This window comes from Doryrhamphus excisus, linkage group LG22 (assembly GCF_037039965.1).
Source record: "Doryrhamphus excisus strain RoL-2023G ecotype Guam linkage group LG22, RoL_Dexc_Guam_v1.1, whole genome shotgun sequence".
Classification (NCBI taxonomy): Eukaryota; Metazoa; Chordata; class Actinopteri; order Syngnathiformes; family Syngnathidae; genus Doryrhamphus; species Doryrhamphus excisus.
The window spans coordinates 10,338,901-10,357,716 of NC_136378.1; the positions used below are offsets into that span (position 1 = coordinate 10,338,901).

Genomic DNA, 18,816 nt, shown 5'->3' on the forward strand with positions numbered 1-18,816 from the left:
GTCACGCAAATGTATTACTCTTTTGAATGCATATTGTTTTACATTAGTGGTCCCTCCTACGTTCCTCATCACCCGGCTCACGTGGATGAACTGGGGGTTGGGAGGTGAGGTGGGGGCTGAAATGTATGATATTATGTTATTTATTATTATTTATATGGGAAAAAACAGCATCACCGAACTGGAAGCTCACATATTTTACCCGTCTTTACCAACCTCGTCCGGTTTAAATTGTTTCCTGTAGAAAGAAGAAGAAAAAACTCTTTGGTTCCGCAGGTGACAATGCAGGTATCCATTGTTGAACCACATCAATCTGTACGGGTAACGGTGTACTGCATTGGCATAGTACAGTTGGGGAATTTCTAACAGTTTTTTTCAAACGGGGATGGTGTTCTGTTAAAAGTTAAAAGTACAAATGTACCTTTCAAAAAGGAGGACAAAGTCACAGACAAGATGTAACTTTAATTCAACATTGTGAGAGTCCAAAAGTTATCTTACAGCTCATCAAAAACAATAACAATCTATACAGTAGATTTTTTTCTTCTCTTAGAGCTTTTTTAGTGTATTTGCAGTCAAAGACAAAAAAAAAACAAAAAAAAAAAAAACAGAGGAAAAATACACTGGCTATTTGGTTTGCATCTGTCCTTTTTGTTGTACAAAATGTTACCAATATTGAGAATCAGGGTTGAGTGGAGCTTATAGGTTGTTTCCAAAGAAGCCATTGATTTGTACCACAAAAGACCTTTTTTGTGTGTGTGTGTGAGAAACTGATATGGCCTCAGAAACAACACAAAGTGCCTCGAAACACTCGTCTGTCAGCAAGCGCCTCTGCGTTGAAATGCTGCTTAACAAAACCCGACGGAGAGAAAGCGAAAAGCCCCATTCTATGTCTGTCTGTCCAGCAACAGCTTGAAGACACACACACACACACACACACACATACACACAATAAAACAAAAATAAAGAATTACAGAAATGAGCTCCCGTTTTTTGTGGCTAGAAATGAAATCTTATTGTGGATACATGAGGTGATGGTGATTCTACAGTCTGTGTGGGATTAAAATTGTGCTGCATCAGCGCTTCACTGTGCTACTTTATGTTGAACTGCAATTAAACAGCTCAATAAGGTGACATGATGAAGCAAATAAAAGTCTTATGTTTGTACATACGTTGGGCTGTTTTTGAATTATGGCTCTTTGTATTCTAGTGTGGCTTCGAGTTTGTGCTTTGCCCCCCACACCCACCCCAACCCCTTACCCGAAGTTCCCACGAATTCCTATGTGGCAAAGAGACAATTGTGGCGAGACTATAAAACTGTACATGTGATTGAAAGAAGAATGGCATTGCATTGTTAAGGCATCTAGACTGCTGGTAAAGGTTACAGTGACAGAAAACAAGAGTGTAAAGATACAGTATGGAAGCAGGCATAAATAACATGGACAAAGAAAAACACGTAGCTCTCCTGATGTGCACACACACACACACACACACTCACTCAAAAAGACACTCAAGAGAAGAACCCATGCATATTAACAGTATCCATTTGAAAAAACAAAAAGATATAGCTTTACAGTATATATTAATGTGTGTATATATTCTTTAGAAAATCTACTTCAACCAAATACTCTGAATAAGATGCTACGTTTTGCCATACCATAAACATTTTCATAAGAAAACAAAACCAAAAAAAAAAAGACAGACACGTTTTATTAACTTATACAAAAATAGACAATGGCGTGGTGGGTGAGTCACATACAAAACAAAACACGTTTAAATAGTGAGCGACAACAGAAACACACGTGATGTATGTTCACAACACAACTAAACAAAGGCGATGTACAAATACAAGGGATAAATACATTATTTATAGGATATTTTACACAAAAATCCCCTTTTTGTATCCAAATCCTTGTTTTTCTCCTCATGTTTTTAACAAAACACCTACTGTACTTCTGTACTGAGAAGCTGCCTTAAGACATTTCATGTTTACATTTCAAACTAGAGCTATTGCAAAAAAAAAAAAAAGCCAAATGAAACAAAACAAAAAAAATCACTTTTTTTATATATACAAAAATATATCACATATATCACGCTTGTATTGTAGGGTTGCTAGACTCCTTCAGTACAGTACAGTGCTGGCTGGACGCACACATACTCAGGCTTTTCAAGTTTTTACTAACGTCAGCAATTTTTTTTTTTTAAACGCTTATGAAAAGCTCCATCGTCACAGTTTTAGTAGAACAGCATTAAGGAAGGACGAGAGGCATGATGAAATAGAATGTGTGGTTTGACTGTTGTTTGTGCTGGTTCCAATGCTAAGACAGATCCAGGAAGTAAAAATACATATATGCTCTTCTCATGAGGTCGGGGTTGGTGGGAGATCACACTGTGGGGCATCCAACACGGTGTCAGAGAAGCTACACTAATTCAACCAAAAGGGAAATCACATGGCAAAAAGCTTGTCCCATCTTCTCCTCAGATGAAATCCCAGTGGAAAGGCCTGAGTTTGAACCGTTATCTTCACTTCCGTCTCTTCAGCTGCGCCAGCTACTACTGTGTCGTGTTCTTCCTCTTTTTCCAGATGCCCTACATGGGTGGAACAATCATCCCCGGAATTGCTGCTTGTGGGAAAATAGGGGGAGGAAAGCGGGACAGAGGAAGAGAGAAAGAGAGAGAGGTCAGTCATGTGATAGCTGGGTTTCATGTGTCATCACAACAGTCCCATAACACCAACATGCTCCAGCATCTTGTCCTACAAGGACACACCTCAAGCTCTCATTAGCTCCTCATTCCGGGAAGAGCCCAAAACATTTTTACTCTTCTTCGCTGCTTACACCTGGCACACGGAAATGGACGTATGAACCCTCCACACCCGCCAACCCTCCTGTTTTTCCAGGGAAACTCCCACATCCTCCCTGGTATTGCAGGTGACAGTGATAAAGTAAGTATTTTTGTGGGAATTTTCCCTTATTTTCAAATGTAGAGGCACATATGGACCCCCCCCCCCAAGGCCGCAAGTACCCCTGCAGAATCTGGACCCCCAAAGCCACATGTACCCCTGCAGAATCTGGACCCCCAAAGCCACATGTACCCCTGCAGAATCTGGACCCCCAAAGCCACATGTACCCCTGCAGAATCTGGACCCCCAAAGCCACATGTAGCCCTGCAGAATCTGGACCCCCAAAGCCACATGTACCCCTGCAGAATCTGGACCCCCAAAGCCACATGTACCCCTGCAGAATCTGGACCCCCAAAGCCACAAGTACCCCTGCAGAATCTGACAGCTGTAAACATTCCACCTTTACATAATAACAATGCTCAATTTTTATTGACACTTTCCCAGAAGAAAGTGTTGATATTAACATTTGTATTTTCCTCTTGAGTATTTTTCCTCCAAATATTGTAACATTTATTGATATACCAGGGTGATTATATTTCATTATTATTCTAACCTTATGAAAACATGACAGCATATTAAAACCAAAAACTGTGATATCATATGAAAGGTAAAATCAGGGTTATTTTCTTAAAAATGTCCCTAATACAGTATCTTATGGGATCATAACTAGTCCGCTATAAGATGTGAGTCCTCTGCTCTTTTTAGGAATCTGCTTCAAAACCCAAATTTTGCATGTGGAGCGCCACTTTAATATCCCTGGATAAGATGAACGTGTCAATCAAAACTGAGCGATATTATCTGTCAAAAGGCAGAGATATTGATAGCGTTCCTGTATTGGATCTCATCAGATTGTGAAAGTGGCTTGGTTCACATCTCCAGCACTCCTCATTCTTCCACAGAAGCCATCACATGGAAGACTTTTTCATAGAAGATATTGGCTCCTTATTGATTCCCCTCGCTCTGCAATCCACTAATTCCCAGGTTATTTCCTAAATGTCTCCAGCTTGTTGGGATTAACCCAATGATGTGTGTGTGTGTGTGTGTGTGTGAGTCCGTATGATCAGCGTGCCGTGGCCCCGGGGTCACCATGTTCAGTGCTCATCAACGCCGACAGAGGAAGTGAGGAAGTGCTTAGCTCGGAGCTCTGATAAAGATTCCCATCCATCATTTCTGTGGCCGGGGATCTCAACACCATACAACATCCTGCCTAGACGGCCTGACTATGAGCCACATTGGATGGAAATAGGAGAGCAGAATGACCCTTGCTGGCACGACACATACACACCTCCCCACGGACAGCGCACGGAGCACAAGGCAGGAAGCAGGAAGTGAAAACAGGAAATGGAACACATATGTGATCGCACTGACAAGTTGAGCGTGACAAATAAAAAATGAGAAGGAAGGGCGGGGCAGGATGAGCTGCGGCGTGGGACAGCGTGGGATGGAAAGAAAGGGAGAAACTGTGAATAAAAAAAGAGGAAGCGAGGGTGAACGTACTTCAGGAGAAGGCTAGGCCCTGCAGAGAGCTGGCTGATGAGTACTTGCTCGAGTCCACAAAAGACTGATCTGAAGCCGGGAAGGACAGTGGGGATCAAGGAGGGGAAAATAAAGGTGTGAAGTGGAGGAAGAAAGGGGGAATAAGAGGAAAAGAAAAGGTGACAAGTTGTTATTAAAAGGAATTCAAAGGAGCAGCATTGGAGCTTAATGAGAACAGGCTGGATCATGTGGAACCTCCCAAGTCCGCCGTGTCCAAAAGTGTGACGACTACCATAGACTCAGAAATGGAACTTAAAATACATAAAACTGGACTAAAGGAACTGTAAGAAGAACAGTAACATGAATAATAGAAAAATGGACTGTGTTATGCATATCACCAAAGTTACTGTCGGGTGATTAATTTTATTTATGTTACTTTAGAATGCTAACAAGTGCAATATGAAGTGGACTCGCCTTCTAGAAATCCACTTTTCACTTTAGTGTTTGCGCCGCCATCAATACATCATCAGTCCTCAGAGGGTGAGTAATTTTACTTTACTTTTATTTAGTCCTTTTGACACAGTGGCTATTTTAACATTTGTATGATACATTAATCATGTCAAATGTGACTGAAAACATTGCATGTGCAGTCAATGAAAATACATATTTAATCCACTTGTTTTTGCTTCAAATATTCATAAGATGAACTGAAAGATGTAAAACTTTTCACATCTACACAAAAGCCCCGACTCTCTCAAATATTGTTCACGTATCTGTGTCAGTGCGCACTGATAATCCAGCCACCTCATAGTTATGGCATGATGCTTATAAGGTAGCATGATTATTGCACAGGTGTTGGCTACAATAAAAGGCCACTCAAAAATGTGGAGAAATGAGCATTTTGCATACATATAAGAACTCCAATATTTGATCACAAATAAAAGTGTTTTGGTTCTATTTTTGTTGTGTTATAGAAAAAACAGACTGTGTTGGACTTTGAAGGTTCCACTGTGAACCCTCATCAGCTATCACTTAGCTTACCTTGCAGGCTGTTAGCGGTGGCGCTGGTGCACGTGGGTGGCGGCGAGTTTTGGGGTCGCACGACGGGGGCAAAGGCGCTCTTCTGCTTGACGGCGGCGGACACCATGTTGGCCGGGGAGAAGGAGAAGATGCCGGAGGAGCTGCTGCAGTTGGAGGGCAAGCTGGTCGATGACGCCATGGTGGGGCTGGATGGGACGACTGAGAGGTGGGGAGGGGGGGGGGGTTAAAGCGGGGCCAGGGAAGGGGGAGGTCATGTCGGAAAAGAGGGATGGGGAGGACGACGATGAAGATGGAAAAGGGGGAGAGAGACGGGGTTAGAGAGAGGGCCGAGGACAGAGGACGGGCAGACGGGACGAACAGAAGGGGACTGGTCAACGGATGATGGCAGGAGGGATAATATTTGGAACTCAGATCAACAATGGCCACTCTAATATTAATATGTCGTTCTTCTACTGTTACCTTTCATAACATTTTGTTGCCTCTTTTATTTTAAGTATGCTATGAACCAGAAATGTTCCAATCAGGGTTTCATGCTGCCGATACAGATCTTGATAATCCATGAGTTAAATAGGCCGATACCAATACCGATCACATAGTACATGCATTGTGAATGTTTACATGTACTACTAGCTATATTGGAGGTCACTGCATTTTTTTTTCTTGTGAAAGCTACTTTTACAAAATGAAAACGGTCAATAGTTTCACTTCAAATACAAATGGATTATCCTGCTTAAAGCCAAAGGAAGAGTTGTTTGCGATTTGTACTTAGTCCATGGACCAAAATCGACTGTTGCGTCTAAATTGGAGTGCATTGCATTTGTATATTCAATTTCACATGACATTAATACCACAGCATTATGGAAGCTTTCATCCTTCACAAAACAACACAATAGCTTCTTTCTAGAGGGTCTCCAAAGTGAAAATGGCGGCTTTCTATCCACACAATGACTATTAGCGGGATTTACTATACATGTAAGTCTCCATGTTCATAAGCCAAATTCGGTCTCTGCCTCTGACATCATCCCATCCATTCACTTCTTAAGGGTTTGTCTTTTGTCTGCTAATACACTAAGAGCATTTCCCCCCTCAGTGATTTTACAATCAGCCAAGTCGTATTTCACCTGCCCTCTGATATCTGCTTCTGCCTTTATTGTTGTTATTATCCAACACTTAGCTTTTATGGCCCTTCCTGCCAAATCCTTGCAATAAAGTCATAATCCATTTATGAAGGGGCCTAACTAATCAATTAATGAAAATTGGACCTACAAAGGCAGGCTGAGGGGCCATTGATTGAAAGTGTCTGTGAGGGGCCGACGAGCCTGTTAAAATACTTGTTAACACCCAGGAATCAAAGAGCCGAAATGGAATTGCTTCTCTAGCAATTAGTTTATTGATTTAATCAAGGGTCTTTAATGTAGAGGGGGAATGTGTGTGTGTGTGTGTGTGTGTGAGAGCTGTGCCGGCGGAGTGTGTGTCAGGGGGATGCTAAGGTGATCTGCTCCCCCTTGCCAATAAAGGGAGGATTTGTGTTTGACTGTGTTCTTAAAGAAATAGATGAGCCAGCTAAACTGTTCCATTTTCTGTGTGTGTGTCAAATTTGGTGTCACATGACTTCTTTTTTTTTTTTTTTTTTTTACAACCAAAAGGTTCCTTTTGAATCCAATGTGTGTAAATTCTCTGTTTTCACCAGGAAACTCCTGTGTTTTTCCCATATTTTAACTTTAATGAAAATAAGATCATCATTTCCGTTATTTTACTGAACAAATATCGACAGGTACTTATGTATGTACTAGGTAGTAAGTGTCTGCCTGGCATCTGTCCCTCCTTATGGAATCGGATGCGTCTGATTGGTGGCATGGGCTCGAAGATGTGATGCATTTACTCACTAGCATACGGGGAGTTGCCTGCAGATCCATTGAGGAAGTTGGGCGAGGTGCCCAAGGTTGCCATGCCAGAGTTAGCGTAGCCATTCATGCTAGTGGAGACAGAGCTGTAGCTACTCTGCTGGGGAGTAGAGCTGGGGACATAACCATGAGGGGACACACTGCTTGTACTCCTACTGAAACCTATGGACAGGGAAAGAGAAGAAGAAGAAGGAAGAAGGGAATAGAAGAGAGAAGAGGTGTTAAGGATGTACGGGAAGGAGGCAGACAAAAATAAAACCATGCAATGCTGCCGATGAGAAAGTATGCATGACATCAGGAAGGGTAATCAAACCTATTGAGTGGAGGAAAGACCAGGCAGCGTTGCACACATTTCAGACAAGAGTTACTATTGTAATGCAGACATACAGTAACGAGGGGAATCGGGACAAGTACTTTACTGAACATTACAGTTCATTTGCAAAGAAAAGTCTGCAATTACAATTGATACACACAAATATTTAACAAATGGTTCTCCAAACCGTCCTTTCATTGCTTACTTGCAACACAACATTTAAGATTTAAGCCCTAAATATGCTTCACACCAGAGTTTTAACCAGATGTTTTGCAGGGAACCCTCCCAGCCAGAAGTACCCAAGGACTCTACTGCATTCTATTGTGTTGTGGTGCAGTTTTGGTTGAATTGCTGTTGTTTGTTGTATATTTTTATGCTATTATGCCTCGGAGAACCCTCCCAGCCAGAAGCAAATACTGGATTCTATAGTGTTGAAGTGCAGCTTTTGATTTCCATTCGCTGTGTCAAATGCTTTTCTATTTTGGCACATTTCGAGGACGGTTGTTTCGATACTACACCTCACATAAAGGAAAGTTTGGCATTGAATGTATATTACTGGAGAGTGCGACTACCATCGGTTGTCCCGACTATCTTTCCTCAACTGATCCCCAGAAAACACAAGCACTGATTCAAAAACTCAGAAGACCACAGGCAGTGGAAAAGTTAGTTTAGATATCTTCTACAAACTGTTGGAATAGTTTCCCGTCTCTTTTAGTTTTCAGTATAATTTGTACTTATCTATCACAGAGTGGAAAATATTCCATTCCTAACAAAATTTTTTCCATGCCAGAGCTAGTTCAACAACGATCACTGCTACTGACTTGCAAAAAACATACCTGAAACATGCTCGGTTAATTGGCGACTCCAAATTGTCCAAAGGTATGAATGTGAGTGTGAATGGTTGTTTGTCTATATGTGCCTTGTGATTGTTTGGCCACCAGTCCAGGGTGTACCCCTTCAGCCTCTCGCCTGAAGAAAGCTGGGATAGGCTCCGGCACCCCCGCGATCCTCGTGAGGATAAGCGTTAGAAAATGAATACCACTAGTACTTTGTATAATAGTACTTTGTGGAGACTGCCTGCAGTGACAAGCCATTGTCACAGCTACCGTGCTGCTGAAGAGGACAAATTGTATTGGGAGCGAGACATCACTTTATACCTTGTACACGGGTAATGGCCGCGGTGATATAAGCCAAGAGAAATGTTGGAACAATCTTGGATGGCATATGGCGCTGTGAGACGGCAATGAACAGATCGGAGGAGGAGCGATAAAAGAGTGATCCAAGCACTAAAACAAGAGCCCTCTAACCTAACTGGCTCCTTTCCAAAAATATAAATACTCTATGGGTATATATTGATAAGCAATTCATACTATTCCTGTTGTCTCCTTTAAGATGTGAAGGTTTGGGCTGCGGTAGGAGGACTACATATACATCCTAGTTTACAAATGCTGACACAGCAGAAAAAAACACCTTGAATTGATCACTAGCGTATTCTCTTGTACAATAGTGGCTAACTCTCAAAGTAGCCTCCTCCGGCGTAATTAGCACCTATTCTCCAACCTCCTGGAGAACGATGAAGAAAGCCGTAAGTGAAGCGGTGGTTGTGGTCTTCATACAAGAAAGGAAGCTTATTAGAAATATTGAGACACATCCAGAGGCTGAGCCATCTTTCCACTTTTCTCATGTGATGAATCACCCCTGACTGCACCCACATCTCTCTCTGTCAGACAGGGGCCGACCCCAGTCTAATATACACACCCGAGGACCCACTCAGATTGCTCCATCGTACCTCATCCGTGACTCTCTGGTTGTGCATTCCTTTTAGATACTGTCTCCGTCTTCCCCCCCCCTTGTGTCCACTTTCCACTTTACAAAGTCACCGCCAGTTCTCGCTTCCTTGTGTTTAAGTCAAAATCAAATAAAATGACCATGCTGCATTGTCGTCACTCACCCTGATTGGCTGTTTGAGCCACTTCTGACCCGGTGAAGGAGTTTACGGCCATCATGCCCGCATGGACGGATCCGCTGCCAAGACCGGCTAGCTGGTTGTGCCCTCGCGGAACAGTCGTATAAAGGGCCTCTGCGATGTCTGCTGCTCGTTTCAGGATCATCTCCTGGCGTTGTGGGAGGATTAAAAGGAGAGAATAAGTCAGGCGTTTACAACAAAACCCCAGAATCTTAACTTCTACCATCAATATGGTTCTATTATTCTGAATGAGTCAAATATTTAGAGGTAAAATATTTCAAATTATCGTAAGCTACAATCAGCATATCTGCACCCGTGTAGAACACAGGTCTCAAAATCAGCTCAGCTGGCCGAGTTGAGGTGCTGCATGCTGGGATCTGGGAGTGCTTGGCTTCCCAGGAATTATGTTGCCCTACGTATGTTATTCCATGTGGTGTTTATGTGTTGGGATCATGATTGTTGTGAGTTTTATGACTAGTGACCCCCTGTGTGACAAGGTCATTGCCAAATTAAGCAAGCTAAACCATCCCTTACTCTTTAAACTTTAATGTCATCTGTAACTTTTGTCCGTTTTGGTCAGTTTGAGATCCCTGGTTTAGAACATAACCACTAATTATTTTGGTTTTTATGGCTTTTTTGTGACATTTTTAATGAAAAAACAAACAAATTCTCGTTTCTCGTCTAAGGATGGCTTAGTTAAATTTCCCTGTTTCCCGCCCTGCAATCATCTTCATTTCTTATGTATGCCATCACTTCATGATACAACATGCTTTAACCGTAACCTGACTGACTTTGAGGATGACTTTGAGCTGTTCTGTTTTCGGTGGCATGGGCTGAATGAAATCATCCTGTTGCAGTGTATAAAGCATTCCAGTACAGAATAGAGTACTCATTCTAGTGAAACAATCCGGACCAAAGGCATTGTGTGTGCCCAAGCATGACACAATTAGCATCTTTTGTTTTTCTCACACCCGCATAGCAGTTAACCATGTTACTTAAAACATTGTTTCCCATATAAAAAAGCCATGTTCCAATCTACTAGAGGGAACTTATGTTGGTTTCCATGCTCAGTATCTTGTGTGCTTACCTGGTTATTGTGAGGCATCCCGTACAGGGCTTCAACCAGGTCCGCCGCCCTCTTTAAGATTACCTCCTACAATCAGGAGCAAAAAGAGGCGGGAGATTGATCATGAGTGTGGCGGCTCAAAGAGTTCAGTCACTTTCATTACATTTCACTAGTAGTGTTATGCCGTGAATGCAGAACAGAGGCTGCAACGACAGGAAGACGGCGGTGAAAGCGGGCGTTAGGAAGAGAAATGGGCCCGTCCGTGTACTTTGTTACTGGCTGGGCAGTTTGGGAGAAGTGGAGGGAAGATACCGTTAGCTGTGAATAAAACATGAGCCGGTATCGCTCTTATCAGTCAGCCATCTTTTGCATCTTCTCCATCCTTCCTGCTGGATCGTGTATCTCCTGCACATGATCACACATCAATCTAACTTAACACAACACAGAATCGGGCTGATCGCGATATCGTGCTTCTCGTCAGCTCAAGCACACCTGTCTCCTGACCCTGACCGGCCCTGATAATGTTGTACATGAAGAGCCACTTTGTGCCATGTGTGTAAAATAGTTTTGCAGTGTGGAATGGAGTAATATTTCTAATATCAAACATTTATTCTTGCATGGTGTTGCTGCTCTTCATGCTCATTTTCTACCACTTATCCTCCTTATTACCCTGGCTCTTTTCACTCGTTTATCTATGGGTCTGTGTCTCAAGGCAGTCCTTCTATATATAGTATTGTATATCCTGTATATACGTGTGTGTGTGTGTCTGTGATGTAGACACCTACAGACCTACGAAACCCTTTTTAAAAGTTAATGTGCCGGGGCCAGGATATATGCTGGAGGCGCGACAACCAGAAAATTGCAGCCCCCGCCCCTCCGATCCTCTCTCGTTTCGTTCTCTCCCTCCTTCTCTTCAACTAACACACACACACACGCTGTGCGCTATACCCTCCTCAGTGTATCCCTCGCTGTGAACAAGCCCCGGAGCATGTGTGCTCTCTGTTCCGTGACACACCGCCTTTCAATCAGACCTCATATCACACACACACACACACTTACACACACACTCTCAGCCACACACATGTGGAGGCTGTCGAGCATGCCCAGGACATGACGGGAGGGTCAGCAAAGCAATAAAGATTGTAGAGCGCTGTCCGAGGTGCTAAATTCACTCAATAATGGGAGCGCTGCCTCTGTGTTAACCTCCCATTACTAGCACTATCTGGGGGAGGGTGAAAGGGAGGCAGGGGGGGGAGAGGCAGGAAAAGAGGGGGACCAGAAAGGAGGCCCGCTCGGCGTGATTGAGAAATGTAGAAGCCCGAGTCAGCTAAGTGGTTCTTTAGTATGTATGCATCGTTCCTCGCCTGCTTCTCGCTACTTTTCCTCAATGCCAGATGCCTCCTAGGGATTGCTAGATAGGTAAATGGATGGATGAAGGGTGGGGGGGGGGGGGTAGGAAATGAGGGAAGTGTGAAGCATTAGGGCACAAACAGATCCCCAGATGGAGAAAGACAGTGTTCGGGGAAGGCAAGTAGGATGTCGTACTCTTCACTGAAAAGGAAGTGTCTCAGGGGCCATCCTCTCGTTTTGGAAGGGATAGAAAAATTAAACCGAAATAAAAACAATCGAAACGTGTGAAAAAAACACCTGTACAAATCAGAAGAGTGACGTGAGTCATCTAATAGAAACTTCACCCTTTTATATTAATAATGCTTTATTGAAGTATCTATCAAGAATGCTCCAAAACTGAACTGAACTCCATTTTAACTTTTCATAACTCATTTTGCTGGTAGTTTTGAATTAATGCTTTGACTTTTCTGTGAATATGGCGTACTTATTAGCCAGCCCATTAATACATATTTTTGACCCAAATTAGCAATATATCAATGTAACCTTTGTGGAATGTAATTAATCATTGTATTGGGTGAAAACAATATAACACATTAGTTTTTGGTAAGGGTTCCAAAATGTGTTTGTTTAATTTTTAATGCAATGTATACTGTGGAGCGGCCAGTGGAATCCTGTGGTAATCCATAATCTTTTGATGAGTAACATCAGTAGAAATTCAAGATGCCTTCTGCCCGGCACAACACTTTTTATCCTTACAGCGTGTTTGCATGAGAAATAAGATTGTGAAGCGCTTGTCTTAGTTCAGGTTAATGTTCTTATCGGTATGTTGACGAGTCTGATTACTGAGAACACGATATACAAGGACATGCTTCGAATGCCTTTAATTCTCTTTGTGGACCAAAACTGGAATGAAATGAAACATATTTAAGGGTTATGTGGTGTAATTTAGTGTGAATTTGCAACTATTTGTCTTGATGATTGTTTTTTAATAGTAATTTTTAACACCTGATTTTACTGTATTTGTCTATTTTTTGTGTATTTGTGTTCAGTTTTTATTATGTCATATCATGAATTGACATGAAAAAGAAATTGAAAGGGCTGTCAAATGATTAAAAAGGATTAATCACAGTTAATTTAATTAATTGTGATTAATCAGCATTTACAGAAATCTGAAATATATTACTTTTCATTGTATTTTATTCACAGGATGTGGTTATATATTGAACATACTGTATGTTTAGCTAAGTATAGATAGAAACGTAAATAGAAATGCACATTGGTGTTGGAACCGAGCACTGCTGTTGATGTGTTAAGGTATGATTTTCAGAGCATCGGACTCCGTGTATGTTCGTGGAGATGCTACAATTACCATCTTAACAGAGGTGTGGCTTTCATTACGATAATCACTTAGCACCATTATCACTTTGCCCCTGACAGTCCTCGTTTTGTATGTTGATACATTTTGGGAGGGTTTTGGCGTATGTACAACGTGTGCCCACACACATCCGTCTCCTGTCCACCAGCATTTACTTTCTGTTGACTCCTCGTCTTCTCTCCCTTCCCCATGTTCTCTATTAATGACTCTCTCATGGTCCGGTGCCCCGGCCTTACTTATCGGTCTCTCGTTAGCAAAGGGATCTGTCCAGAAGCTAAACGCGATTAGGCAGCGCTCCAGAGTCATTCTGATAAACAGATAAATGTGGTTAGCGCCGTGCTGCCTGTCTTGCCCTGCTGCTGTAAGGAGAGACCATTTCCTGGGCGCAGGGTCTCTTCCCGTAAAGTCAGGCCCACGGAGACGTCAACAGGAAGGGGAACCTGATCCAGAGCAGAGCCTGGCCTCGTCTGGCAGGACGGTCACTCATTAGCCAGCCCCAGACTCCCCCCACCCCACACCCCACACCCCGCACACCACAACCTGAGCTACTAAGCTCCAGCTTCCAGCACTCCCTGCTCACTTACTGCAGGACCATTAGCGACAACACAGTGCAGCTGGACACTGGATCATCATCATCACAACATATGGAGCCAAAGGAGGCATTTCCAGGCTTCATTAAGAATCTCCTCACAAAATGTGCCTCTGGGAAAACTTGCTTTCTGATTTAAGAATTTGTGTGGATAAACAGGAGTGGCTTGCACTGAATGGGCACAAAAAAGTTGCCAGCGTGTGCCCCTCTAATGATGGAGGCCAACCGTTGAGAGGAGTGTGGTCAACAAAGTGTTATTACCTAATAAAGGCACAAATCAATAGAGCCGAAATGAACAAGTGGGCCTGCCAGCCACTGCTGTTCATTTAGAGAAGGAGATACCACAGAGCGAGGAGGAGGATGAAGAGGAGGAGAAAGACGCAGGGCAGGTAAAGACATCACCAGGACAAGTCTTGTATCCACCAGACATGACACGCAAGCAGGACAAGTGATTTCTCTATCTTCCTTCCACATCTACCTGGGCTCTCCATCTCTGCCTCACAGTGACGTCCGCTGTGTGTGTGTATAAATGTGTGTGTGTGCATGTGTATGCCGCTCTGTGAAAGTGTGTGTGTTGGAAGTAATAAAGTCCACCCGGGGTTGACTTCGATCCACTGACCCAGCAGGAGGTAAGACTGGACAGCTATGATGGATCACCTAACCTCCTTCTGCCTCTCTCTTCCTCTCTCTCTCTCTCTCAACCTCCTTTCCTCCTTCTCCCCCATTTCCTCCCACCATCACTCCCCCTTTGCCAATCTAAACGACCTTACGCACAGCACAAGCATGAATAGAGCCGCTTGTGCATTTTCCGTGCAAAAAAAAAAAACTGCAAAAAAACGTCCATGAGCGTGTAATAAAATGTTAATGTTCATACAGTGTCCAGGGAATATAGTCATTTGTCTGTATGTGAGGTCATGGTGCCCTTGTGGCATGTATATCCATACGCTATGAAACAGGAGAAGACGTAAATACATCTCTGTATCAGTCCTACCAAGAAAAATTGCTATGCAATAATTGCGTGAGGCAGAGCGACACCAACGCAGACAAATGAGAGGAGTTGTGAATGCATGGTACCTTGGGTAATCTCTCCTGGTCTCCAGGGTGTCTGGGGATGACCTTCTGTAACCTCTGGAAGCCGTAGTCTATAGTTGGCTCGTTCAGCGCTGCGCACAAACAAGAAAAGACAAGATGGAAATTTAGGATCTTTGATTCTTAGTAATGAAAGCACTTGCTTGCTATCATATGAGGAAAATAAGTGATTCAGTCCCAGTCAGACGTGCGTCTTTGTTTGCATGTGATGTAATGAATCTCTCTCTGTTGCCCGCTTTAGTGCTTAATAAAAAGCCAAGCGTCAGGCACTGAGTGTATTTTTGTACACGCGTGCGTGTAAATGTGTGTGTGTTTGGGTATGTGTCCTGTGGTCCTATGTTGATCAGCGACTAATATAAGCAATTACAGAGCCGGGTTCCAATATAACAAAGGCTTGATCGCTCCGGGGGACCAGCTAAACACACACACACACACACACACATATATAGAGTCAGATCATCCAGACAGCAGGGAGAAAGCCTTCTCTCTGCATGCTGTGGTCGTGCGAGTGTAATTGAATATGAGAAGATTTACCATGAATATTTAAACATTTGAATAAATACAATGAAGATCTGAGGCTTACAGTACAAACACTTCAGAGGAGGACTGTTGGATAAATGCTCTCATATAATTCATTCCTAATGCACTCCAGCTCTGTTTTCTCTCCCCCCCGCACAGCCCCCCCGCCTCCTTGCAGGTTGCCCGGGGAGTCAGTGCATGGATAACAGTCTTTGCTACTACTCTGACACCGCTTCTGTGTTTGTATGCATGTGTGTGTCTCTACACGAACACAAAGGGAAGCCATATATGTGAGGGATTGCCCTCATGTGTCTGTGCCGGCCGTCTGTCTCCCCTGTGGGTCGCAGCTTGGACGTTTCCTGGGGGCCGATGCCCTGCTCGCCTCACATCTGAGCAGCCAGGCTGACTAGGCGGCCCCTAGAAAAGAGGCCCCTAGAGGCTATGAGTACAAGCTGTCCTGCTGGACCTCTAGCGGCTTCAGCGGGGCTACTCCCTGAACACTCAAACAGACGAGCGAAAAACAAAGCACAAGCGCGGGAATAGTGGATGCTACACATGCAGTTGGACAAATTGTACAATAGAATAGAAGGAAAGTTGTGAGGAGGATAAACTAGCATGTACAATCTCGATAGGGGGCCCTCAATTGCATTTATTCTTGGCAGGAGTATATATAAATATATATATATAAAAGAAGAATTAAATGAAACAGTAATTAGCAACCTTTCCATTTATTTGTTCTGTCGTGTTAAAAGGTTTCGTGATTTCCGATGTTACTGATATTGTTATGCCGTGGCTCGGCCGACAGTGACTTATTTTGTACAAAACAGATTGTTGATCGAAAAAAGTGCAATTCATACTGTCAAACGTTTGGAGCATTTCTCGAAATGCTGGCTTTTCAAGTGTTAAAAAGCAGCATTTCTTTTGGGATTCTAGAAGCTACACTTTCTATGAACGCACACCATTTTTGCTTTGGTCCGTTTGTATTTAGTTGCCGGAAAAAATGTCTCGATATTTTTTTCCAGCTGGAAAAACTGGGTCAGGTGTCCTTGTAGCTTTTTTGTTGTACCACTTCCAAACAAATTTGGCAAACCGGCTTGATGGGCTCACCTTGCTCCTTCTGAAGCCGGAATATTCCTACATGCCTTCTAATTTCTACTGACTTTGCATTGCTTCCTTACGATGCTACACTCTTCTACTCTGTGTGTGCTAGCGGCCCCGCCTCCCCCCCACAGAGACAAAGTGACTGTATGGGTTCCTATGGAACACATTTTTATGAGGCTGAACCAACGCAGGGTGAAATCTCTTTCTGCTTGTTTGGAAGCGAGAGATGAGGGAAAGACACAAATTATTGCGTGATTAACTAATTAATTTATTATCACAAGAGTTTTTTGCTTAAGGAGAAATGTAGTCATACAACCTGGAAAATCAAAGTAAAGTATAAATTCTTCCTAAGGACAAATATTTGACTTTACTACCCTATTCAATGATCCTTCAAGCCTTAAGAGGGATTTGCTCTTGATTAGGCTTCCAGTCTGAGGTGATTGTTCTCACAAAATCCTCTCTTTTGTCTGTGAGGCTTTTGTTGTATTATTTATTTTTTATTCTCCACAATGCAAAGGATGAATTTCAAGTGAACACAAAATATACATAATGCACAGCGATAGCCCCTATTATTTAGAAATAAGTAGGCAATCTGAATAATGAAGAGAAGATGTTAACATTGCTTTTCAAGGAGCATAAAGCAGAAGGGCAACGTGCACGCCTTTTTAGCGCTTTTCAGGATTTTGGGCTCATACATTTCACACCGGGAATAAAGCTGGAAGAAAACTTGAGTGGAGTAGAAGTGGAAAGTGCAGTCCAGGATTCAAAGCACACTCTCCTGTACAGGTATATTTATAATCTTTAGCTGTCGCTCTCCAGAAGAGCAAATCAAAGCCAGTAAAACATAAATGCCATAAATAAATGAATAGATGAGCAACAGCCCTGGACTGGAGGGATTCACCTAGCAATCACCCACATCAGATCAGATCAATGCTCATGGAAATTTCATGAAGCTTAGAATCTACACCGCTTCATATTTCACCATAATAACCCACAGTGCCGCAGGGGGAGCGGGTCTGAAGGGGCGAGTGAGGAAGAAGGGAGGAAGACAGAGGTGGGATGGAGGGGTGTTGGAGGTATGTGCTTGAGGGGGGAGGAGGGAATGTGGGAGTTGGTTCAGGAGGTGGAGGAGTGTAATTGAGAGGTCAGATGGTTGGTTGTTACCACTGGAAATGTGAAGGAGTGCTGGGGGAAAGATGGAGGACAGGAAACTCCAGCATCCACCGGTCCTGTGTCAGAACACGTGTGTGTACTTGCGGGGTTAGGTAATTGGCTCTGAGGCTGCATGTTAGCGCCTTCTCAAGACCTCAGACGGTGGCTTAGGAGCTGATCATATCACAACCCTGTGTCTCTCTATTCCTCCCTCTCAACTCATTCGTCTCCCTCCTTTATACCCCCCCCGCCCCTCCCCTCTGCAGTCTCCAGTGCTCAGGTGTGATCTCATAAGCGCTGCTTGGCGATCGATGCCGCCAGTGGCAGGGGGTTCAATAGCCCTGAATTACGGCTTCATTTCTCCCCCCCCCTTCCCTACACACAGATGAGAGCTGCCCCCCATCACCCGTCACTACACACACACACACAATCCAGATCAATAACTTACAATCTAATTTTTATCCATTTTTCCATAAACCTCGAGATTGCGTTTATTTGGAGAATCCGACAAGCTAAATAAAGCATCGCTTGAAAATGTCAGGGAGACTAATGCATGGCTGGAAATTCATACAGAGAAAACAGATGAGTGGAGCTTTTTGCTTTTGGAGAGAAAACGAGAGGAGGAGCGCTAAAAGATTCTACAAATCAATGGAGGTGTGGAAGCTACTACAACCTAAGTTCTAATTATCTGTTGCAGAAAAAAAAAAAAAAAAAGCGAATGTCGACGGTTAACAATACCTGACAGTATGGATCCTCAGCGGGAGAATGCAAATTCAGGAAGTATGGATAAAAAGTGTGCGCTTGAATTAAGACATAACAAAACATAGGGAATCATTTCCCTCGGTGAGCACTGCTCATTTCGGCGCCGCACAAAACATCCTACATTCCAGATTCATTTACATCATCATCATGGAGCAGATGCTTGTGTAATAAGAACTGAGCATGCTAAAGAGGGAAGACAAGCCACATGGTGCAGAAA

At 43.2% G+C, this 18,816-nt stretch overlaps 1 protein-coding gene across 3 annotated transcripts in view; it reads right to left on the bottom strand.

Moving 5' to 3' along the window:
• Window positions 1-439: 439 nt before the first annotated feature.
• The window catches only part of LOC131110251 (transcription factor COE1), a 56,538-nt gene continuing 38,161 nt past the window's right edge, over window positions 440-18,816 (bottom strand). Inside the window, exons 11-17 of one of the 3 annotated variants that reach the window (XM_058063168.2) lie at window positions 15,051-15,139; window positions 10,684-10,749; window positions 9,582-9,744; window positions 7,300-7,479; window positions 5,414-5,611; window positions 4,394-4,462; window positions 440-2,615 (exon numbers count right to left, since the gene is read on the bottom strand). In XM_058063168.2, coding sequence (XP_057919151.1) covers window positions 4,395-4,462; window positions 5,414-5,611; window positions 7,300-7,479; window positions 9,582-9,744; window positions 10,684-10,749; window positions 15,051-15,139 — 764 coding nt within the window. In that variant the 3' untranslated portion in view covers window positions 440-2,615; window position 4,394. The other 2 variants (XM_058063170.2, XM_058063171.2) reach the window with 2 other exon arrangements.